The sequence below is a fragment of the Saimiri boliviensis genome, chromosome 8 (genome assembly GCF_048565385.1).
Source record: "Saimiri boliviensis isolate mSaiBol1 chromosome 8, mSaiBol1.pri, whole genome shotgun sequence".
Taxonomy (NCBI): Eukaryota; Metazoa; Chordata; class Mammalia; order Primates; family Cebidae; genus Saimiri; species Saimiri boliviensis.
In genome coordinates this window covers 108,445,386-108,470,785 of record NC_133456.1, presented here as the reverse complement: position 1 = coordinate 108,470,785, position 25,400 = coordinate 108,445,386, and the positions used below count along the sequence as shown (strand labels likewise).

The following is a 25,400-nucleotide window of genomic DNA, read 5'->3' as shown; positions in this document are numbered from 1 at the left end:
CCAGCTACTCAGGAGGCTGAGGCAAAAGAATCACTTGAACCTGAGAGGCAGAGGTTGCAGTGAGCCGTGATTGTGCCACTGCACTCCAGCCTGGGTAACAGAGCAAGATTCCATCTCAAGAAAAAAAGAAAAAACAAAAAATCTGTGGCTAGGCGAGACATGGTGGCTCATGCCTATAATCCCAGCACTCTCGGAGGCCAAGGCTGGCAGATAATTTGAGGTTAGGAGTTTGAGACCAGCCTGGCCAACGTGGTGAAACCCCATCTCCACTAAAAATACAGAAGTTATCTAGGCATGGTGGCAGGTGCCTGTAATCCCAGCTACTCAGGAGGCTGAGGCACAAAAATCGTTTCAACCCAGAAGGCAGAGGTTGAAGTGAGCCAAGACTGTGCTACTGCACTCCAGCCTGGGTGACAGCTGTCTCAATAAATAAATAAAATAGTATATACATGTATCAAAAAATCTATAGGTCTCAAAGTTTTTCGGTAGAATTGAAAAAAGAAATCTAAAGCTATGAGTAGCTTAACAGTTGTCTCTCTAATCCATCTTAACACTGCTGCAAAGCAGAGTTTGAAAATGGCAGAGTGGTGGCTCACGCCTGTCACCCCAACACTTTGGGAGGCTAAGGTGGGCAGATCACTTGAGGTCAGAAGTTCGAGCCCAACCTGGGCCATATGGTGAAACCTCATCTCTATTAAAAATACAAAAATTAGCCAGGTGTGGTGGTGTGCACCTGTAGTCCTAGTTACTCAGGAGGCTGAGGCAGGAGGATCACTTGAGCCTGGGAGGTAGAGGTTGCAGTGAGCCAAGAGTGCACCACTGCTCCAGCCTGGCTTATGGGAGTGAAACCCTGTCTCAACATAAAAAATAATAAAATAAATAAAAACAGTTTGAAAACTTTCAACATCCTATAAAGGGAATGTTTCTAGTCATAGCTCCAATGAAAAGAAATAGAAAAAAAAAAGCCAAATATATGAAGATTTCACCAAAGAGGCCATACAGACGGTAAATGTGCAGATGAAAAGATGATTGACATCTTTAGCCATGAGGGAAATGCCAGTTAAAACCACACAGGATGGGCGCAGTGGCTTATGCCTGCAATTGCAGCATTCTGGGAGGCTTAGGTGGGCAGGTCACTTGAGGTCTGAGATCAGCCCAGAGGTTGAGACCAGCCTGGCCAACACGGGGAAACCCTGTCCCTACTAAAAATACAAAAATTAGCTGGGCATGGTGGCACACACCTGTAGTCCTAGCTACCAAAGAGACTGACACTAGAGAACTTATTCAAGCAACCCAACACCATCCGTTCCCCCAAAACTTACTGAAATAATAATTTTTAAACGCCATTGGATGGTTATACAAGGAACTAGTAACACTGCCTACTTATGTGGAGGGCAGCTGGGGAGCAGATGGGTGGGTCGGTGGGTGTCAGAGGGAGTGGAGAACTCCCACGAGTGTGCTATCTGTTGATAATCCAATACACTCTATTTTTAAATGGGATCCCTGCACAGAACACAATCAATTATGTTGAAAGAAAACAGTACACAAGATAGCTTTCCCTTCATCCATTCCCATCTCCAGCGCAAACCCCCATCACTACTGCTATTGCCACTCTTCCATGGGATGTTTCGGGACTCCCCTGGACAGCGGCAGGCACCTTTTTAAATTTTTGTTTAAAAAGGAGGTTTTAAACAATGAGATACCATCTCACACCAGTTAGAATGGCGATCATTAAAAAAATCAGGAGACAACGGATGCCGGAGAGGATGTGGAGAAATAGGAACACCTTTACCCTGCTGGTGGCAGTGTAAATTAGTTCAACCATTGTGGAAGACAGAGCGGCGATTCCGCGTGGATCTGGAACTAGAGATACCATTTGACCCAGCAATCCCATTACTGGGCATATACTCTAAGGATTATAAATCATTCTATTATAAAGACACATGCACACATATGTTTATTGAAGCACTGTTCACAATAGCAAAGACTTGGAACCAACCCAAATATCCATCAATGACAGACTGGATAAAGAAAATGTGGCACATACACACCATGGAATATTATGCAGCCACAAAAAAGATGAGTTCATGACATTTGCAGGGACATGGATGAAGCTGGAAACCATCATTCTCAGCAAACTAACACAGGAACAGAAAATCAAACACGGCATGTTCTCGCTCATAAGTGGGAGTTGAACAATGAGAACACATGGACACAGGGAGCGGAACATCACACACCAGGGCCTGCTGGGGGTGGGGTTATTGGGGAGGGAGCGCATTAGGAGAAATACCTAATGTAGATGACAGGGTGATAGATACAGCAAACCACCTTGGCACATGTATAACTATGTAACAAACCTGCATGTTCTGCACATGTACCCCAGAACTTAAAGCATAATAAAAAAAAAAAAAATTTAATGTAGTTTTTAAAGCGATACTTAAGAATGATCAGAACCTGAAGTCAGGAGTTTGAGACCAGCCTGGCCAACACGGTGAAAACCTGTCTCTAATAAAAGTGCAAACATTAGCCAGGTGGTGGCAGGCGCCTGTAATCCCAGCTACTCAGGAGGCTGAGGCAGGAGAATTGCTTGAACCTGGGAGGCGGAGGCTGCAGTGAGCCAAGATTCTAGCCTGAGTGACAAGAAGGAGACATCATCTCAAAAAAAAAAAGGGGTGGGGAAGAGGAGGGGGAGGGGGAGGGGGAGGAGAGGAGGAGGGGGGAGGGGGGGAGGGGGGGAGGAGGGGGGGGAAGAGGATGGGGGAGAGGAGGAGGAGGGGAAAGAGGAGGAGGGGAGGAGGAGGGGGGAGGAAGAAGAGTAGGAGGAAGAAGAAGGAAGAAGAAGGAAGAAGAAGAAGAAGAAGAAGAAGAAGAAGAAGAAGAAGAAAGAAAGAAAGAAAGAAAGAAAGAAAGAAAGAAAGAAAGAAGAAGGAAGAAGGAAGAAGGAAGAAGGAAGAAGGAAGAAGGAAGAAGGAAGAAGGAAGAAGAAAGAAGAAGAAGAAGGAGATTCAGTCTCCAGTACTAAGCCTTTGCATCACTCTAAAAAGTGCTTTCAAAAGTTCTATGCAGGTCCTTACAGCACCCTGTGACAGTTTATCCATTCTAGGCTCTATTTTTCAGAAGGGAAAACTGAAGTTGTGAAAAATTAAGGGATCGACCCAAGGTCATTCCTCCAGAACTGGCAGAGCCAATCGAGATCTTCTGATTAAAAGTTTACAGTCCTTCTAGGGCGGCTGCGAGAAGAGGAACATCCCCATCCTTCTTCCCACCTCCAAAAGAAGAAAGAAGAAAATGGCAGCAAGAGCTCCGCAGAGTTTCTTTCAATCCCACGACATCGTATGACAGACATTTTATGTGAGTCTGGGTCAGTCTGGGACTTGGTCCTAGGGGACAGTACTGGCAGAGAGGGAAAAATATCCCGATTCTGTTTGGACTGTTATCCTTGTCCCGCAAGAGAGAAATGAGGAAGGAAAAATGTCCTTGGCTGGTGTGGAGAGAATCCTGCCAGTAAATCTGGGGGATGTTCCAACATGCCAAGGAAATCACCCAAGTCCTATTAACACCATGACACCGAATGAGAGAGGCGCTGAACACTTGCTAACACTGCCGACATCCTGGCAGCTTTTGAAAGAAAGATCATGTTGCTATTTACTAATGTGTGGGTGGGATATTTGAAGATGAAGAGGCGCTGGAAAGGAACCAGAGCGTTCTTTCCAAGGAGTTTCCAAGAGTTCCCAAGAGTTCCTAAGGACCGAGTTGAACGTCGCCCTGCATACGTTTTGCAAAAGTTGCCCTCCACAAGCTTTTCCTCCTCTTCCACCCCCTACACTCCAAATCCACTCTCAAGTCCCAGATCCACCAACGCAGAGAAAGTGTGAACTATCAGGGAAGAGAATGACATGTGGTCTTTATAACTATAGCCCAGATCCACACCCAAATGGAATGGAAGCTTCAAGAACAGCAGCATCAACAGCATCTAGAGGCAGGGCATGGTGGCTCACACCTGCAATCCCAGAACTTGGGATGCCAAGGCAGGAAGATCACTTGAGGCTGGGAGTTCGAGACCAGCCTGACCAACATGATGAAACCCCATCTCTACAAAAAATACAAAAATTCGCTGGGCATGGTGGCGGGTGCCCATAATCCAAGGTACTTGGGAGGCTGAGGCAGGAGAATCACTTGAACCCAGGAGATAGAGGTTGCAGTGAGCCGAGATCATGTCACTGCACTCCAACCTGGATGATAGAGCAAGACTCAATCTCAAACACAAAAACAAAACAACAGCACATAGACAGTAGAGGCACACACGGGATGCCTGCAGGTTCTGTAATGGAACACATGGCACTTAACAGTCTTCTGAGCAAAGTCCCAGGCCCTTCATAACCGCTCTTAGAGCATGTGGAGTGTTAGTGTCTTCTGATTAACAGAAGTCTAACATCTATTCTCACTGGAAATAAAAGGGTGATTATAACAACAATTCTGGTCCCTCCTAAGGTTAAGGAACAATGTTGACTGCTTCTGACATAACGTGGTATATTTATCCTGGGTAGGATAATTTGATGCTTACCTTCCCACAGAAAAAGAAAAGTTTAAAGCTTTTTTTTTTTTTTTAAAAGAAAAAAAAAAAAGCAAGTGGACTGGGCACGGTGGCTCACCCCTGTAATCCCAGCACTTTGGGAAGCCAAGGCAGGCAGATCACCTGAGGTCAGGCGTTCAAGACCAGCCTAGCCAACCTGATAAAACCTCCTCTCTAGTAAAAATACAAGAATTAGCCAGCCATGATGGTATAGGCCTGTAATCCCAGTCACTCAGGAGGCTGAGGTATGAGAAATCACTTTAACCCAGGATTTGGAGGCTGCAGTCAGCCAAGATCATGTCATTGCACTCCAGCCTGGGCTATAGAGCAAGACTCCATCTCAAAACAAAAACAAAACAAAACAAAAAGAAAAAGAAAAAAAGAAAGATGCAAGTAGTTGTCAATAATTCACAACTATTTTAATTACTCCAGGGTATGCAAAAATCTCAGGGAGCATCATAAAACTTTAGAGTCAATTTTAGTTTCAAATTCAATTGTAAACTAACGGGCTAGTTTTTCTTGTTTTGTTTGTTTTGAAACAGTCTTGTTCTGCTGCCCAGACTGGATCTCGAGGGGCACCATCTCAGCTCACTGCAACCTCCATCTCCCAAGTTAAACGATTCTCCTGCCTCAGCCTCCCAAAGTACCTGGGATTACAGGCACATGCCACCATCCTCAGCTAATTTTTGTATTTTTAGTAGAGACGGGGTTTCACCATGTTGGCCAGGCTGGTCTCAAACTCCTGACCTCAAGTGATCCGCCCACCTCAGCCTCCAAAAGTGCTGGGATTACAGGCGTGAGCCACCGCGCCCGATCCATAAAGGGCCAATTTCGTGTAGCTTTGATGTGGTCCCTTTTCAAGTGGGTAGGGAATAGAACTGGCACAAGCAGAGGTCTGGAAAGGTGCAGGGTCCCCCAGATTGAACTAAATTCTGCTACACAGCAGCTCAGCAAAGTGAAATAATTCTCTTCCTCCCCTCAAGTTTCCACTCTTCCTCTGGGGCTGGAATGCTCCCACACTGTGTTATCTAAGAGGCCAGGGTGATTCAAGGGAAGGGAAAAAGGGATTCTCCCCCAAGATCAACATCTGATCAACAGAAATAAAGCTGCCTTCACACTAAAACAATTCTCCACGGTCCTATTGTTCTTGTTTTGTTTTTCCCAAATGATGGAAAAAATCTAATTCCAGAAAAATGTTAGTAGCTAGATTATGTGACCACCAGGCTTAAAAGCTATGTAGCTTAAATTTTTAGGGACTGACCTATTCAAATATTTTCAGAATAATATCTCATCTCTTGGCATCAATCTATCATCTAGTCATATAAGCAAAGGGTCCACAAAATGCAGAACAAAAGGGCCAGTCTAAAGGAGATTTCACTTGGAAGATACTAAGAGTGACTCGGCCTTGGGACACTCAGGCTTAGACTTGCTGGGTCCAGTTCAACATGGAGTGGGCAACAGTAAAGATTAAAAACGGGAAAAGCAAGAAAAAAACAGGTACTTGGAACCATGCTGGGAGCTAAATATAAGACAAGCTTTCAGAAAGTTCTGGCAAATCATCAGGAAGGGGTTAGAAAAGTCTAGATTGCTGTTAAGTAGGGTAGCGTTGAGGAATCAACCTTTTTTTTTTTTTGAGACGGAGTCTCACTCTGTCACCCAGGTTGGAGTGCAATGGTGCGATCTTGGCTCACTGCAATCTCCGCCTCCTGGGTTCAAGTGATTTTCCTGCCTCTGCCTCCTGAGTAGCTGAGATTGGAGGCATGCGCCACCCTGCCCGGCTAATTTTTGCATTTTTAGTAGAGATGGGGTTTCGCCATATTGGCCAGGCTGTTCTTGAACTCCTGACCTCAAGTGATCCACCCACCTCCCCAAGTGCTGGGATTACAGGTATATGTCAAAGAAGAATAAACCATTTCCCTTAGTTGGACGTACCTGCCCTTCACAGGAATAGCTTCTGTGCAAGAGCATGAAGAAGGCCTCCAGGTACAGGGAGCTCTGGGCAAAGCTCGCTTTGAATCTCCCTTTAAACAGAGTTTGAATCATGTCCTTTGCCGACATGAATCAAGCTGGAGGCCATTTTCCTAAGCAAATTAACGCAGGAACAGAAACCCAAATACTGCATGTTCTCACTTACAATGCGAGCTAAGCATTGAGTAGACACGGACACAAAGATAGCAACAATAGACACTGGGGCCTCCCTGAGGGTGGAGGATGGGAGGAGCGTGAGGATGATGGAAAAACGACCTCTCGGGTACGGTACTCGTACCTGGGTGATGAAACAATCAGATGAAACAATTTCAACCCCAGTGGCATGAAACTTACTCACATCGCAAGCGTACACAGGTATTCCCTGAACCTAAAATAACAGTTGGAAGGAAAACAACATAAAAAAGACAGTAAGGGGATTCAGAAGAACAAGGCAGCTACCCTAGGCCATCCCACCAGACAAGAGAAAGACCCTTCCCTCAAACCTTTCATGACGGGTGGAAAGAAGGGAGTCTCTTAACATGTGCAAATGGATTCAATAATGACAAAAGAAAGAGGCCTAATTCCGTATGATACCCCCATCAGAACTCTCTCTCCAGCCATCTGTCACGTTGCCCTAAAAATGTCCTCAATCAAGGACTGGAAGCGACGGGTCACTGCCCTGCAGGCCTAGACTCACGTGGCCCCAGTATCATCCCAGCTGGGTTGTGGCAATGTCCACTGCTTTGGAAAAGTGGTGATCATCAACATTTTCCTGCACCTCTGGCATCTGGCCCAGATCCAGAAGACTCTCTCACTCCCCAAATGATCCTAGCCCTTACATTTTGCAACCACCGTGGCCATCCTGCACCTCTATGTTTATCAGCTATAGTTAACCATCACTCACAGAAGTGGTAGCTATGACAGCAATTTCACTTCATTCCCCTCAGCACGCTTCCTTTCCTCTACGACAATTCCTTAGAGACCCATGCTGTCAATAACAATCATACAGTCAGAACAGTCAGAACAGTTCCCATGTATTCAGCACTTACTCTTTCAAGCATGATGCTAAGAGATTTACATATTTATGTTTTTTACATATTTAAGTCATATTGCATCAGCCCTCTGACAAAGATCAGAGGTGTCCCATCTTTTGGCTTCCCTGGGCCCTACAAGAATTGTCTTGAGTCACACATAAAATACACCAACACTAATAACAGCTGATAAGCCAATAAATAAATAAATAAATAAATAATCTCATAGCATTCTAAGCAAGTTTACAAATCTGTGAGGCCACATTCAAAGCTGTCCTGGGCTGCAGGTTGGACCAGCCTGATTCAGCTGCTACTATTGTCCGTGTTCTGCAGAGGAGAAACTGAGGCTGCTTTCATTCCCTCTTGTTCTCATACTTTGGGAAGAACTCCTTATCAAACAGTAAAGCTTCAGGAATCCAAAGTTCCTGAGTGGTGTTTTTTAACAGCTGGGAGGTAAGGAGGAATAGTAGGAGAGAGAGGGGGGATAGGATAATACTCTTTGGTCTGGGCTTTTGGAAGAGCCTTTTTTTTTTTTTTTTTTTTTTTTGAGACGAAGTCTTACACAATTGTACAGGCTGGAGTACAGTGGCACAATCTCTGCTCACTCCAACCTCTGCCACCTGGGTTCAAGTGATTCTCCTGCCTCAGCCTCCCGAGTAGCTGGGATCACAGGCACCCACCATCATATCTGGCTAATTTTTTGTATTTTTAGTAGAAGCAGGATTTCACTATGTTGGCCAGGCTGGTCTTGAACTCCTGACCTTGAGATCTGCCTGCCTAGGCCTCCCAAAGTGCTGGGATTACCGGCATGAGCCACCGTGCCTGGCCCGGAAGAGTATTCTTGACTCCTTTGGTCACAAAATTCACACAAGATGTTGCTATGCTATTGTGTTGCTGTGGTGCAAGATTTAGCCAATTCTTACCCTGTTGTCTTCCTGGACTTCCCAGTCACTGGAGAAAGTCGCCAGCTGCTGTCCTTGGGAACAGTTTGAAAACTGGAAAAGGCTAGAAAACATCCTTCTGTTCTCTTGAGTGTCTGGGAAGATGGCATCTTGGAAATTGACTCCGTGAGGCAAGAGGTTATAATTTTCATCCATCCTAATGGAGAAGAGGGGGGAAAAAAAAGGCAGACATGTAGACTAGACAGTCAAGGGTGTACCAGCTTCAATCAAGAGTCAGAGACAACTGTGGCAGGCTTGCCAATTTCACATCAATGTCTGGCATGGCTCTCAATAGAGAAGTTACTACAGTTACTACTTCTAATTGTTTCTTTGTCTCACACTACATGAGTCTATCCTTCAAGTATCCAAAAATTAAATTTAAGCAAAGCATGGGGGAAAGTATGTGTATGGTGCCTGTTTGTCTATTTGTCTTCCAAGTCCCCCAAAAGGTCTTCCTCCTCATTTAGTATTCCTTATTTCCTGGTGAAAGGAAAGTCAGCTGTAATGACCCCGGTTTAAGCTCTGTCATTGGTATTTATCTGCTATATAACATGAAACAAATATCTTAACTCCTCTAAGCCTCAGTATTCTAATCTGCATAAAGAATATAGTGCTGGCCCGGTGCAGTGGCTCATGCCTGTAATCCCAGCACTTTGGAAGGCCAAGGTAGATGGATGATCTGAGGTCCAGAGTTCAAGATCAGCCTGGCCAATATGGTGAAAACCCTGTCTCTACTAAAAATTAAAAAATTAGCTGGGTGTGATGGCAGGTGTCTGTAATCCCAGCTACTCGGGAGACTGAGGCAGGAGAAATCATTTGAACCAAGGAGGTGGAGGTAGCAGTGAGCCGAGATCACATCATTGCACTCCAGCCTGGGAAATAATAGCAAGACCCCATCCCACTAAAAAAAATTTTTTTTAAAGAATACAATACTGCCTACTTTCTTGGTGATGTCATAGGGATGGCATCAAAAACGTAAATAAATGAAGCACTTAGTGCGAAGTAACTGCAGTACACATTAGTGAACATATTTACAGGGCCTGGCATAAATCAATTAGAATGATTCTTAAAGAAGTCAAGAAGAGATGAAAGTTACACTCCACTCTAAAAACAAAAAGGACACGTAGCGCTCACCAGTGACACTCAACGGCCACCCTCACCCCTGATACTGACCAGAGGCCCCGTCTCATCTCAGTGGATCCCAGAATAACAGAGGAAGAACGATGTGTATGCAGTTGTTAACACACTCCAAGGCAAGACAGCCCTGTGAAATAAAAACGTCAGACTTCTATCTTTGTATTTCTGCCCTAACTTGTGTAAACACGGTAGAGCAAAAAAGATGAGAATTGGCTGAGCACCACGGAACCATCGGACAAACTGTGTTTCATGATAAAAATTTCTTTAAAAAGCCTGCTCAAGTACTTGGTCTCTTTTTTCTTTGGAGAACACAGTTCTGGTTTTGAACAGTTTTATAGATGGGTTCTCAGAATTTTTCCTAATTAAAAACATGAAACCCTAAGTTTCTCTATATCGAGAAGGGCACTCTCAGTCCTGGCTGGCTTTATTTAGAAACTATACTTCCCTGGGAAAAAAAAAAAAAAAAAAAAAAGTCAACTTAATCTAGCTGAACCACTCAAGCCAACACAAAGCAAGACATGTTTTTTAAACTTAGGTATTCTGGCTTCAATATGGAAAACACGTGTTGCCATGCACTTACAAACACCACATTGCAGAACTGTTTTCTTTCTCAGAGAAATGCCAGCTAAAAGTGAATCTGCAGACCCAGGTCAGCCTCGTTCCAAATATCCTTAGTGCTACTTCACAGACTGGGAAAACTGCAGCTACTACCGACCTCCACAACGGAGAATTAATTCACTCACCCTCTTGATATATAGGTTAGATTCCATTTTGATGCTTTCCTCAGTTGTTTTATATCCCTCTCCAAATTCAACTGAAGCCAACCGAAGAATTTCGAGTTCTACCTGGAGCGCTCTATTCAAATTTCAGAAAAATTCAGTAGTCAATGAGAATTGACTGAATTCTTACGTAGATGCATTCCATCTCGACCACAGGCCAACGCTGACGGAACTTCAGAAGATTCCAGTGGTCTAGAATCAAGAGGACCTCCTGCCTGGTTCACCTCTCCACTCCGCAAAGCGCTGTGACCCAAGATTTTACCCGCAGCAGAATCCCCTACCCCCCAATAAACCTTTGCTATTTCATCTAACCTGGCAGCTGATACGAGATAATGAAGCGATGCTGGACTGCGTTCCACACCATTCACCTCTTGGCATTTGAGAGGGAAGAGGAGAGGGCGGACAGCTAGTCAGCCACTACCCTGCACCAGGTGCTCTGCATGAGTTACGTTTCCCGCTCAACCAGCCCTGCTTCTCACTTTACACAGGTGAGGCTATGGAAGTTCTTGAGAAGGTGAAAGAAATGTACTCAGAATCACGATTAGAAAGGGCAGAGCCAAAAAGCCAGCTGCAGACTGATTTCAGAGATTGTTTTTCTCACCGTCCCAATCTGCTCCCACTGAGGCCAATTTGAAAACCAGAGTCACAGGGACTGCTGGAGCGCGCTTTGAGCTTTTGCCTGCAATGCTCTTTTTTCTGTGTACAAGGCACAGAAACCCTCCCTGTCTTTTGAACAGCCTTAAGCAGGAGTAGCCAGGGTGTCTGTAGAGAAGTCACACGGAGCAAGAGAGAGCCAGGAAGGCATGCCGGAGGCGCCTCAAGCGCATTCTCACTGGGCACCGACAGGCCGCCCCGGGGTTCCCGGCCTGGCTACAGTACGACCTTGGGAGGTGGCGCAGAGAGGTGGCGGCAGCGCCGGGCTCACCTGAGGAAGAAGAAATAGGAGTAGTCCTGGACCACGGTGTGGGAGTGGCACGAGAAGTAGCCCAGGCCGGTGAGGTTGAGCCTGGAGCCGGCGGGCACCTCCAGCATGCTGCCCCACGCCTGGTCGCACAGCATCTCCACCTCGGCCGCGTAGAAGAGGCCCCCCTGGGCGGCGTGGTACTGCCAGGGCAGGTGGTTGTAGAGGCCGGGCGCCTCGGGGTGCAGCGCCAGCACCCGCGCGTACACGATGGTCTCGGCCAGCTCGGCGCGGCAGCCGTCGCTCAGGGGCCTCCACTCGGAGGGCAGCTGGCAGGCGCGCGCGGGCGCCGGGGGACCAGCCAGGCAGAGCGCGGCGAGCAGCAGCGGGCGCAGCATGCCGGGCCCTCCCGGGGCGTACGGGGAGGCGGCGGGGAGCCCGGGAAGCCCGCCGGCCTGGGAAGGGCAGCCCTAGGCGCTTGGCTGCTCGCACCGCTCCCGGGAAGCTGGGCGAACCACTATCTTTGCCGCGGAGTTCCGCGTGCCCGGCTCCGGCGCGCCACGCTTTAAAAGGCTCCGGGGGACTGGACACGCCGGGCGCCCGCCTCCCGCCCTGCCCCCTGCGGCTGGGGCGTGGGCGGCGGAGGGGCGGGGAGTCGGGCGGTCCCGGCGCCGGCTGGGGCGGGAACGCCCGGGACCCAGCCCTGACTTGGGGACAGAGGCCCAGCCGTCTCCTGGCGCCCCGCTATGGACGGGGTCCGAGCTTGCCAGGCGTAAAACCTGTTTGCAAACGCAAGGCACTCATAAAAGAATGACTTTTAATTTGGACGATTACTAAGTTTTGACATTTTCTCTGCATTTCAAAGTACAAATACATAAAAACCAAATCTGACTATCTTCCCAGAGATTAACTAGGAAATTCAGTGTGGGCTGAAAAACTTTTTTAGATCTTGTGCTCTCTCAGATTTGCTACTTATTTAATGAAGATCTTAGAAAAGCTTTGATAAAAGATTCCAAAAAGCAATCACTTGGTCCTGATTTTCTTAAACCCAGATGGTTTACATAATCCCTACTTCCATTTTCTGAACACTATACACCTAAGAAATACATGCAGCAGTAAATTCCAAACAGCCTTTCACATCAATGAGTGAATTTGAGGATACTCAAACTCCACAGTTCCATCTTTATCTCTAAAGGCAACAGGTTTTTTTTTGTTTGTTTGTTTGGTTTGGTTTTTGGTTTCTTCTTGAGACAAGGTCTCTGTCTGTCACCCAGGCTGGAGTACAGTGGCTCGATCAGGGCTCACTGCGGCCTCGACCTCCCCTGGGCTCAGGTGGATAATAGGTCATCCTCCCAACTAGCTGGAAATACAAGCACACTACCACCCGGATAATTTTTTGTTTTTAGTAGAGACAGGGAGGGTCTGGCTACGTTGCTCAGACTGGTCTCAAGCTCCTGGGCTCAATCGATCCTCCCACCTCAGCCTCCCAAAGTGCTGAGATTTCAGGCGTGAGCCACCACATCTGTCCTGAATATTTAAATAATGCAATTTCCTAATGCTATTAGTCTCCCAGGGCTGCCATAATAAAATACTCTAGATTGGTGGCTTAAATAAGAGACACTAATTTCTCAGAGTTCTGGAGGCAGGAAGTTCAAAGTTCAAGTGCCAGGGCTGGTTACTGGTGAGGCCTCTCTTCCTGGCTTACAGACAGCCACCTTCTGGCTGTGTCCTCACATGGCCTTCTCTCTGCGTGTGATGGAGAAAGAGTGAGCTCTGGCGTCTCTTCCTCTTCTAATAAGGTCACCAGTCCTATTGGGTTATCACCCCACCTCTATGTCCTCATTTAATTAGCTCCCTAAAGGCCCTAATTCCAAATACAGTCACATTTGGAAGTTAGCACTTCAACATATGAATCTCCGATCCCTATGAGGTGGGAGAGGATGCAGGATTGAGTCTGTAAGGTCTATTTAGCAGGTGTTCTGCAGGTCTGCTAGAGAAAGAGAGCAGGGATCCCAAATGGCTTATATTCCTGGCAGGCAGACTCAGAGCACACATCGCCAAGTTACAAAAACAATTGCTAAACTGTATTCACTGTTGACCGTGAGCCAAACACTGTTGTAAGGACTGCACATATGTCATCTTTAATTAATTCTCCAAACAACATTGGAAGTAGATATAACTATTGTCCTCGTTTTACAGATAAGGAAACAGGCATAGAGAGGTTAATTGACACCAAAGATCACACAGCTGCAAAGTGACCGCGCCAGGATTCAGCACCCACCCCCCCCCCCACACACACACACACACAATCAGACTCCAGAGTCCATGTACTTAACTATAACACTTGGAATAGAGCCAAATATAGGAAATGCTCTAAAGACACAGGTCGGCCCTTTAACCACGATGTTCACAGAGCAAATTCTCGGCAGAATCACCAGCGCTGGCTCAAAGAGTGTGCAACTGACTTAATGTTAATTTTGCGTCACCCAGAATCCCTCCTCTATTTTAGTCCTATACTGTAACTTAGGCAGATAAGATACTAAGAAAGTTTTTCTTATTAATTGCATCTTCGAGTGCCTTGGAGGCCTGGAAAAGATGTCTACCCCCACTGACTGTAAAGCCCTGACTTTTCTTTCCACATCGATGAGCAAATAAATAAAATCAGCATACATGGCTGTTTTTTCTCTTCTTGTAAAAACTTGAACTTGACAAAATCGAAACTCTTCCAGTACTACCCAGAATGTATATTGCAGAAGTGAGCACCTGCAAGAAATGGTCCTCATGGATTCAGCCGATACATCGGTCATGCTTTCGCCTCTGTAAGATCTGGCAGATCTCGCTGATTGTGTTTCTCTTCCTGATGGAGCCATTGCTGTGTATCCTGGTGAGCAGTTCCCCTTTGGGGACTAAGACCTCCAAGCAAGCAGAGCTCAAGGTAGCCAGAAGGAGGAACAAACATTCTGTGAGAGAATTATTGGGTTTCATAGTGACGTGAGCCACTTCCATCTCTTGATTCCAAGACCCATATGTCCTGGCTGTGGGGTGGATGGACGTTCTATTTCAAAGCGCACACAGTACACTTTAAGATGGACTCCATCATTTCAGTGTGGTGACTCCCAAATAATACTATAATTAAGTCTTCACTAAGCAGTTACACTTTCCAGAATCTGCCCAGTTGCTTCCAGGTGACAGGGCATATGGTAAGACCAGTTAATTCTGTGGCCTTGAGACTCTGCTGCACTTCACTGCTGAGAAAGAAGCAATGCTATGGGAATCATTGATTAGAAACATCACCATGGAAATTCCATGATGGTGGGTAAGGTGCCCAGTGAGTTCCATAGATGGTGCTCCTGGCAGAAGCATTACGGCAGGGAAGGCATATCCTTGTCCAGAATGTGTCTATTTCAGTGAGGATAAATCTCTGACCGCCCTCCCCTCACCCCAAGATGGAAAAGGTCCAGTGGAATCAATCTGCCAATAGAGGGCTGACTAGTTCCCCAGGTGAATGGGGCTATATCAGGGGATCCATGTTGGCCTCCATTGTTGACATATTAGGCTTTCAGCAGTAGTGTTAGCCAGGCTAGCCGTGGTAAGAGAAAGTCCACATTGTTGAGGCAATGAATAGCCTCTATGCCTACCACCATGGACCCCCTGTTTATGGGCTTATTGAGAAGGAACTAGAGTGGCCAAGAATAGAGACTGATACCCACTGAGTACATGAATTTCCCACCTAACCACTAAGAACTTCCCCTCCAGTGAATGCACTTGGGTCATCATTCACATGAAACATAAATATCTTCTGGTAACCATTGTGAGATGTCCATTCATTCACCTCTTCCCAAGATGTCCTTGTCAACAATTTTCTGATCCGATTTCTTTCAGGTCCCTAGCCATCCAAACCACTGGCAACTGCCCACGAATCAGTGTCCATTTGTACTACCAGCCATCTCTCAGTCTAGACATGGCATTCAATGAAGTCTGCTGCTCAGAGTTCTATCAACTGGGAGCATTTTTCTTCACCAGCGTCCTTCAGGATCACCCCTGAGTGGAACTGAGTAATACCTGTGTGTAATGCAGAAAAATCTGCAAACCAGATGAAATAACAAGTCTTGTCATTTATCCTCATTCAACTGGTCATAAGAAGTATCCCAAAGAGGCCATAAACCATATGAGTGGAAGGGACAAAGTACCTTCAGAGTCAAAGGAATCTAAGCCACTTGCCCATGCAATGTTCTTGTGCCACCTGGATCTGCCCAACCCCAGTCTCTTGGACACCATTTCAATTTGATGATAAATTGCTGCTGTGCACACATGGCCTTATGTCTGGGAGGGTCAAACAACACTCAGTTCATGATGAGAAGTTCATATCACATGGTCACCCAGCATACCCCTGTTAGGCATTCAATCTCTACTAAGGCCTAATAGCAAGGTAGATGCTATTTTCCAAAAGGCAAATAGCCATATTCAGAATAAGGCATAGATGTGCACTAAAATCCTAGAGTTTGGTGCTGTAATTTTCCTTTCAGTGCTTGCTAATGACTCCATACTGCATTCCTATTTGCCACAAATACGTTATTATCACTGGAGCTTCTGGATAACAAGGCTCAAGTGATACAATGGCTTGGACACAGCCTGAACTTGCCACAGAGACTTCTCAGAACTTGTTCAACACCACTTGAAACTGGCAGCCTGACAGGTAACTCTACAGATGAATCCAAAAGCACATTTAAATGTGGCATGTGTTTCCTCCTAAATACAAAAAGGCTAAACACACATTTTTCCTCTTTTCCCATTGTGGATCATCCAAGGACCAGCAACTTTCCTTTCACCTTAGAGGAATGACGACTGAGCCCCCAGAAACTTCATTGAGGTAGCAGGTTCCTGAATTTTTGTGGGGTCGATCTCCCACGTTATATCTTACCAAGGCCTCTAAAGTATGTGGTGTTTTGTGAATGTCAGATCCATTCATCATAATGTCATCCATGAGGTCATCCAATGTGATGGTTTGTGGAATGTCAAGACAGTCAAAATCTCTGCAGAATAAATGCGATAGAGAGCAGGAGGACTGACATAGCCTGAGGCAAAACTGAAAGTATACAGATAGCCCTCACAGGTAAATGCAAATGTTGCTGGCAATCCCTGCAAATCAGTAAGGAATAAAAGGCAGGTGAGTAGCTACAAAGCAAATGCTGGGAGACATATCAATTTGCTCCAGGAAAGATACTACATCTAGGACAACAGCTAGAATACGAACTACATCTAGGACACCACCTCATTCAATTCATAGTAGTCCTCACTATTCTTCAAGACCCGTGTGCCATTTGCACAGACCAGATGATGAGTTCAATGGAGATGTGATAACTATTACCACTTTTTTCTAGTCTTTGATGACAGCAGCGACTTTTGCAATCCCCTCAAAGATGCAATATTGCTTCTGATTTATTCTCTTGGTAGAAATCAAAGTTCTAGGAGCTTCTGCTTATCCCTTCCAACAATAAAAGCCATCACCCATGGGTGAGAGAGAAAATGTGGGTGTTTGTCAGTTGTCAACTCTGGTCCCTTTGGAGAAGTCTTAGAGGAGGATTTATGCATGTGGCAATGGTTCAGGGTCCTTCCTCAAGGGCACCTGGCTTACCTTTCAGTCAAAAGGCTCTGTGTCTATAAATTTACTTACGTCTAAAAGTTGGGTAAGGGGCTTCAGTTCCTGTGACACAGATCAGGCACTACACTAGCACACTGCCCATATATTTTGTTTCAAGAGACATCATGATCAACTATCCACTGTTAAAGATCTCTGCCAATCAAACATTCTGAATACCAGTATGCCCCTCCTGACCTTTATGGGAAAGGTACTTACCTTGCCTTTGACAGTTAAGCCCTGCCGCTTGGCCCCTGCTACTTTAGAATTCCATCATTCCTTTGAAATCTGGGGACCCATTTCAATGGCATCATCCTGTACTACAGTCATAACTTTTCTAGAAAGAGGAGAAACCACAGAGATGTTCAAGGACGCAGCACTCCCTTCATTAATATATTTATTGTTGTCGTGAAGGAAATATTTCTCTGGGTCATCTTGTGGAACGTAGCTGGGAGGTGGCTGTACAGGTCACACATCAAGCATTCAGTTCAACCTTCCTAACTCCCTAAGCCTTTGGATTCCTGCCTCTACATTATTTCAAGGAAGCTCTGGCATCTCAACCTCATTGAATAGAGGCCACCATTGAATTCAGATTTTAGTCAACCAATCAACTAAGCTAATAGAGCCACCTCTAGAAATACATTTTTACTCTCAAATGCATCAAAACAAGAATTGTTGACAAAACTAGTATTATATCCTGCCCACTTTGGTTCTGCCTGGAGTCTGCTGACATACATTGGAAGTCTTGCAATTTCTTGAGTGTCTGGGCTATTTCCTCCCAGATTATAGTGTGTAGCTGTCTCCCTGGACATACTGAGCTTTGACCTTAGTTATACCACTAGTTGACCTTAATTATGGCTACAATTGCCTTATAAGAGATGCTTCTACAACAATGAAGCTACACCCCCCTAAAGATAGACCAAGGACTGTCACATATGCCCTTTCTGCCTAATATAAATGTTTTGAAATCTTAATAAAAAATACAGTGAAAAACATCTGAGTTATGTAGAAAAATATTCTAAGTTAGTCATGAAAAATAAATGAGTGAGTTCTTCCTCTTTCTTCTTCTCTTCCTAACTCTTCCTGAAAAACTCAGCTCTAAAAGTCTAGCTGTGGCCATGGAAGTTAGGTCTTCAAGCTGGGGCAGGATAAGAGATGGAAGAGACATGCAAAATAAGAGGAGCTTCTCTACGGGGCTTCCCATGGCAGGTAAGAGCCACAGGGGTGAGGAGGGCATCAGTGCAGAGGAGTGGCCATGACGGGATGTCAGAGCCCAACAAGGGCAAAGGAGAGTCCCTGAATAGCAGGAGCCTGTCATGGGGTTAGCCATGTGGGAGGGCAACCTTTGCAGAGATTCAGTGTCGGATAAAGACTGGTCTCCCAGGCATGAAGCCCAGCATGGGTTTCAGAAGCCAATAGGGGTAACATCCACAAGGATGTCAGTGCATGAGCAAGTCCAAGGGACTTGCACGTGAAAAGGGCATGACCCAGTTGAGAGAATCAGAGCATGGTTAGGGCGAGATGAGTGTCCATACAGACCAGCATTGCAGGCCAGGGAGTCAGAGGCCAAGTAGGGGAATGAGGATGTCCACGTTGGGGAGGGCAGCAGCAATGCAGTGAGCACCAGACTCCAAGTGTGATGTGGAAGGCATGGCATGAGCTATAGGATGGGAGCAGTGATGGGAGAATGGTTACGCACAAGAGGTTGATCAAATAAGCAAATATATGAAGGAGGATGGAAACCAGTTTTCTCACTATCAAAAAAAGGGAGTCACATATATGGAAAGGAAGAAAACTAGAATGGATCCTGTGGTGTTGAAATATGAATTCATAGATTTTAATAATAGATACAGAAATCAATATAGTTGCATGGGAATTTGTGTGTGGATATACACTTTTGTCTGTCCCACAAGTCTTTGAAATATATGCTTACAAAAAGAGAATTCTTGATAAAGCTCAGTAAGTTAGCAACAGAAGGGAACTTTCTCAACCAGATAAAAAGCATCTATGCGGTCTACTGCTAACATTACACTTAATGTGAAAGATTGAGTGCTTTCCCCTAAGATCAGGAACAAGACAAGGACATTCAGTCTCATCACGTGTACTCAACATAGTACTGGAGGTTCCAGACAGTACAATAATTCAATAAAATAAAAACCATCCAGATTAGAAAAAAAAAAAAAAAAAAAACAGATGTAAACCTCTATTTACCCATGACATGATCATCTATCTAGAAAATGCAGGCCAGGCGCGGTGGCTCACGCCTGTAATCCCAGCACTTTGGAATGCCGAGGTGGGTGGAACACAAGGTCAGGAGTTCAAGACCAGCCTGGCCAACATGGTGAAACCCTATCTCTACTAAAGATACAAAAATTAGCTGGATGTGGTGGCAGACACCTGTAGTCCCAGCTACTCGGGAGGCTGAGGCAGGAGAATTGCTTCAACCTGGGAGGTGGAGGTTGTAGTGAGCCAAGATCATGCCATTGCATTCTAGCCTGGGTGACATGGTGAGACTCTGTCTCAAAAAAAAAAAAAAAAAAAAAAAAAAAAAAAAAAAAAAAAATTTCAAATGAATCTACGAAAAAGCTACCAGAACTCATAAGCAAGTTTAACAAGTGGAATACAAGATTTATATACAAACAGCAATTGTATTCTCTACACTAACAACAATTGGAAATTGATATTAAAAAAAAATACCATTCACAATGGCATCAAAATATATGAAATACTTAGAAATAAATCTGATAAAATATGTAAAAGACTTATACATTGAGAAATACAAAACATTACTGAGAGAAACCAAATTATTTTGAAAATGGAGATACATACTTTTTTCATAGGCTGGGAGACTCAATATCGTTAACATGTTAATTCTAACTGAACTGATCTACAACTTAAACGCAAGCTCAATAAAAGTCCCAGTGGACTTTTTGATAAAAATTAGTAAGCATATTCAAAATTCTACATGGAATGTGGAAAACTGAGAGTAGCTAAAAACAACTTAGAACATAAAGACAAAACCAGAAGGGTAACATTACCTGATTTCAAGACCGACTCTAAAGCTATAGTAAGCTATAAAGTGTGATTTTGTGCAAACACAAATATCTATGTCAATGGAACAGAAAGAAATCCAGAAATAAACCTACATATATATGTAGAACTGATTATTTAAAAAGCTGCAGAGATAATTCATTGGAAATTTATTGGAAAAAGAATAAACTTTTGAACAAATGGTGCTAGAACAATTGAGGGAAAAATATTTCAGCCCATGCCTAGTACTGTACACAAAAATTAACTCAAAATATAAAACCTAAAACTATAAAACATCTAAGAGAAAACCTCTGCTAACTTGAGTCACACAAAACTTAGGCATAATTAAAACGTCCCATGTCTAATAAGAGAATGAAATATCAAGCCATAGACTGGAAAAAAAAATATTTACAAAGCATGTATCTGACAAAGGATACATATTCAGAATACACAAACAACTCTCAAAACTCAATGATGATGCTGGGTGCGGTGGCTCACACCTGTAATCCCAGCATTTTGGGAGGCCGAGGTGGGTGGATCACCTAAGGTCTGGAATTCAAGACCAGCCTGGCCAACATGGTGAAACCTCATCTCTACTAAAAATACTAAAATTAGCAGGCTGTGGTGGTGCATGCCTGTAGTCCCAGCTACCCAGGAGGCTGAAACGAGAGAATCACTTGAAGAGGTGGAGGTTGCAGTGAGCTGAAATCATGCCACTGCACTCCAGACTGGGTGGCAGAACAAGACTCGGTTAAAGAAAAACACCACTCAATGATGAGAAAACAAACAACCCAGTATAAAAAATGGGCAGAAGATTTTAAAAACATCCCATCAAAGAAGATAAGAATGGCAAATAAGTACATGAAAAAGCACTCAAAGTTATTAGTCACTAGTGAAACTCAAAACCATTATGAGATACTCTTATATATCTAATAGAATAGTAAAAATTAAAGATAATGACCATATTAAGTGTTATCAAGAACATGGAGGAACTGGAACTCTCATGCACTGCTCATGGAAATACAAATGGTAAAACCACTTTGGAAAACAACTTGACAGCTGTTTAAAAAGTTAAACATGGGCCGGGCGTGGTGGCTCAAGCCTGTAATCCCAGCACTTTGGGAGGCCGAGGCGGGTGGATCACGAGGTCGAGAGATCGAGACCATCCTGGTCGACATGGTGAAACCCTGTCTCTACTAAAAATACAAAAAATTAGCTGGGCATGGTGGCGTTTGCCTGTAATCCCAGCTACTCAGGAGGCTGAGGCAGGAGAATTGCCTGAACCCAGGAGGCGGAGGTTGCGGTGAGCCGAGATCGCGCCATTGCACTCCAGCCTGGGTAACAAGAGCGAAACTCCGTCTCAAAAAAAAAAAGTTAAACATATGATTAAGCCATTCCACTCCTAGGTACATATTAGAGAAAATTAAACCATATCCCATACAAAGACTCATATATGAATGTCCATAGCAGCTTTCTGTGTAGTAGCACAAAACTGGAAACAACCCAAATGTCCATCCACAGGTAGATGAATAAACTGTGACTTGCAATTAAATAGCACTCATCAACAGAAAATAATAACTATTACTATATTTGAAAACATGGATGAATCAGGTAATAAAACAGTCAAGCAACTGGACTTCCTCGACCAATTCACTTGGTCTTAGAAATTCTCATCTATAAAACTGTCACAAAGAAGGTATCCCAATAGGAAGAGAAGAAGTCCAACTATCCCTGTTTTCAGAAGACATGATTCTGAAGACCATGATTCATACAGACTATGCTTCTATATCATAGTCTCTGCCCAAAAACTTCTTGAGCTGATAAGCAACTTCAGCAAAGTTTTAAGATACAAAATCAATGTACAAAAATCAACAGCATTCCTATACACTAATAACACTCAAGCTGAGGGCCAAGTCAGGAACACAATCCCATTCAGAACTGTCACAAAAAGAATACAATACCTAGGACTACAGCTAGCCAGAGAGGTAAAAGATCTCTACAATGAGAATTACAAAATGGCTGCTCAAAAAAAATCAGAGATGATACAAATAAATCAAAAGACATTCCATGCTCATGAATAGAAACAATCAATATCATTAAAATGGCCATAATGCCCAAAGAAATTTATACGTTTACTGCTATTCCTATCAAACTACCAATGACATCCTTCACATAACTAGGAAAAAAACTATTCTAAAATGTATATAGAATCAAAAAGAGCCCAAATAGCCAAGGCAATCCTAAGCAAAAACAACACAGCTGGAGGAATCACATTGCCCAACTTCAAACAGTACTATAAGGCTACAGTGATCAAAACAGCATGGTAGTGGTACAAAAACAGTGGTACACAAACACCAATGTAACAGAATAGAGAGCCCAGAAATAAAGCCATACATCTACAACCATCTGATCTTTGACAAGGCAGGCAAAAATAAGCAATGGGTAAAGGACTCCCTATCCAATAAATGGTGCTGGGATAACTGGCTAGCTATTGCAGAAGATTGAAACTAGACCCCTTCCTTACACCATACACAAAAATCAACTCAAGATGGATAAAAGATCTAAATATAAAACCTAAAACTATAAAAACCCTGGATGATAACCTAGAAAATACCATTTTGGACATAGAAACTGGCAAAGATTTCATGGTGAAAATGCCAAAAGCAATTGCAGCAAAAGCAAAAATTGACAGATGAAACCTGATTAAACTAAAGAGCTTCTGCGCAGCAAAAGAAGCTATCAACAGAGTAAACAGAAAACCTACAGAATGGAGAAAATATTTGCAAACTATATGTCTAAGAGAGGTCTAATATCTAGAATATATAAGGAACTTTAAACCTACAAGCAAAAAACAACCCCAGTAAAAGGTGGGCAAAGGAAATGAACAGATACTTTTCAAAAGAAGGCATACTTGCAGACAATAAGCATATGAAAAAATGCTCAATGTCACTTATCATTAGAGAAATGCAAATCAAAGCCACAAAGTTATACCATCTCACATGAGTCAAAATGGCTATTATTAAAAAGTCAAAATGTAACAGATGCTGGCGAGGTTGTAGAGAAAAGAGAATGAATGCTTATATAGTACTGGTGGGAGGAGAGAGAGGTTCAGAAGAGAAAAAAAAACTGTTGAATACTATGCTTAGTACCCTGGCGACAAAATAATCTGTACCCCAGATCACCAAGTCACAAGTTTAACTGTATAACAAATCTGCATGTGTACCCCAAACCTAAAAACTGAAATATTCTAATAAAATGTCACAAAGAAAAACATTTTTTCTATTGCTGCCAAAAAAATTAAAGAAAAACTTAACATTTTTATATTCAAAATTCACAAAACTAAGTGTAAAGGAGTATAAATAATTTCCAAATTTTTTGGTAAATTTATCACATTCATCCTTCAGAAGTTATTAAAATTTTCAGAAGTATTAAAACCACACTAAGACTTCTGGGACACACACACACATTTCCTAGCTCTGTCCACCAAGAAGGTCCAGGAGCAGTAATACTCCAAAAGCAATGAGAGCACCTAGCAGCCAGATTTTGGTTTCTATATATCATTGTCCATTAAAAGGAACCAGGACTCTTTGGAGAAATAGGTGATTTCAGAGAGTAGATGATGAGTGGACATGAAAATTCTGAATAGCCACAAACATTTTGTGCCAAAAAGGGAGTGTTCAAAGAACAACTGGGAATTGTCACACGCACACACACACACACACCCTTAAAGGGCCTCCTAGTGATGTGTTTAAATTAATAATGAATTATAACCCATAGAATAAAATAGAAAACCATGAATTCACAGTAGTAAATACAGAAATGAATAATTAGAACAGTTTAGAGATAGTTACGTAGTTACAAATAGCTCCCAAGAAAATATTTATTTATTACAAAGAGAAAAAGAACAACATTGTAGATGGAGAATTCTGGCAGATACCACTGTAATCCAAGTAAATATCATGGTAACAGAGCACACGGGACTCTTTTGCCAGCTAATAAAACATATGAGAACCTCTGTGATACTCCTGCCAGTGATGCAAACTGTGAATGTAAACATGAGGAAATATCAGATAAACACAAATTGAGGAACATTCTATAAAATAACTGGCCTGTAATCTTCAAAAGTGTCAAGTTCACAAAAATCAATAAAAGACCCTATTAACTGTTCCAGATTTAAGGAGATGAAAAAGGCATGGATGACCGGGCGGGTGGCTCATACCTGTAAACCCAGCACTTTGGAAGGCCAAGGTGAGTGGATCACCTGAGGTCAGGAGTTCAAGACCAGCCTGGCCAACATGGTGAAACCCTGTCTCTACAGGTGTGGTGGTACACACTTGCAATCCCAGCTACTCAGGAGGCTGAGGCAGAAGACTCATTTGAACCCAGAAGGCAGAGATTGCAGTGGGCCAAGATTACGCCATTGCATAGCAGCCTTGGTGACAAGCCTTGGTGACAGAGTGGGACTCCATCAAGAACAGAACAGAGGAAGGAAGGAAGGAAGGAAGGAAGGAAGGAAGGAAGGAAGGAAAGAGGAAGGAAGAAAGAAAGGAAGGAAGGAAGAAAGGAACAAAGGAGGGAAGAAGGGAAGGATGGAGGGAGGGAGGGAAGGAGAGAGGGAGGGAGGGAAGGAAGGAAGGTAAGGAAGAAAGGAAGGGAAGGGAAGGGAGGGAAAGAAGGAAGGAAAGGAAGGAAGGGAGGGAGGGAGGGAGAGAGAGAGAGTGACAAAAAGCAAGAGAGAGAGAAAGAAAGAAAAAGAAAAAAGAGATTAAGAGGCATGCAAAAGACTAAATGCAACACACAATTCTGAACTGGATCTTTGTGCTATCAATGACTATCGGGACAAGTGGCAACATTTGAAGAGGATCTGAAATGTCAATGGTGGTACTATATCAATGCTAATGAAATACACACTAAAATATTTGCAGGTGATGGGTATCCCGTAGCAGTTCGTTGGTACTGGACTTGCAACTTTTCTGTAAGTTTGAGAATATTCCAAAATAAAAGTGAGAAGAAAAGTTACTAAATAAGTGAAAGAAGTAAGAATTTTTTTGAAAGAGGATTGGCATAAGTAATTGTTCTTACAGATATTTAGAAAGCATGTTATGCAGCTACAATGCTTGAAACAGTGCAGTAATTCTGCAAGTCATATTAAAAGGAGAACAAAACAGATCTTTGTTCACAAGAACTTAATACAGTTATGTAGGAAAAACAATCAGGGAGTGATTTCTAAATTGCAGCACATTCATATATTTGAATATTTTATCACAAGCATATTATTAAACATTCTAAATGGCGTGCATGTGATATAACATTAAGTAAAAGAAGATTACAAATGATGCCGGGCGCGGTGGCTCAAGCCTGTAATCCCAGCACTTTGGGAGGCCGAGGCGGGTGGATCATGA

The 25,400-nt window shown here is 43.6% G+C and overlaps 1 protein-coding gene across 5 annotated transcripts in view; it reads right to left on the bottom strand.

Annotated features, from left to right (window-relative positions):
* Nucleotides 1-25,400, bottom strand: part of CCDC3 (coiled-coil domain containing 3) — a 154,337-nt gene that overhangs the window by 75,134 nt on the left and 53,803 nt on the right. For 4 of the 5 annotated variants that reach the window (XM_074405028.1, XM_074405030.1, XM_074405027.1 and 1 more), the window contains one exon: nt 8,496-8,670. In XM_074405028.1, the coding sequence (XP_074261129.1) occupies nt 8,496-8,670 (175 nt within the window). Of the gene's footprint in view, nt 1-8,495; nt 8,671-11,354; nt 11,951-25,400 lie in introns of those variants that run through there. The other variant, XM_039478968.2, reaches the window with a different exon arrangement.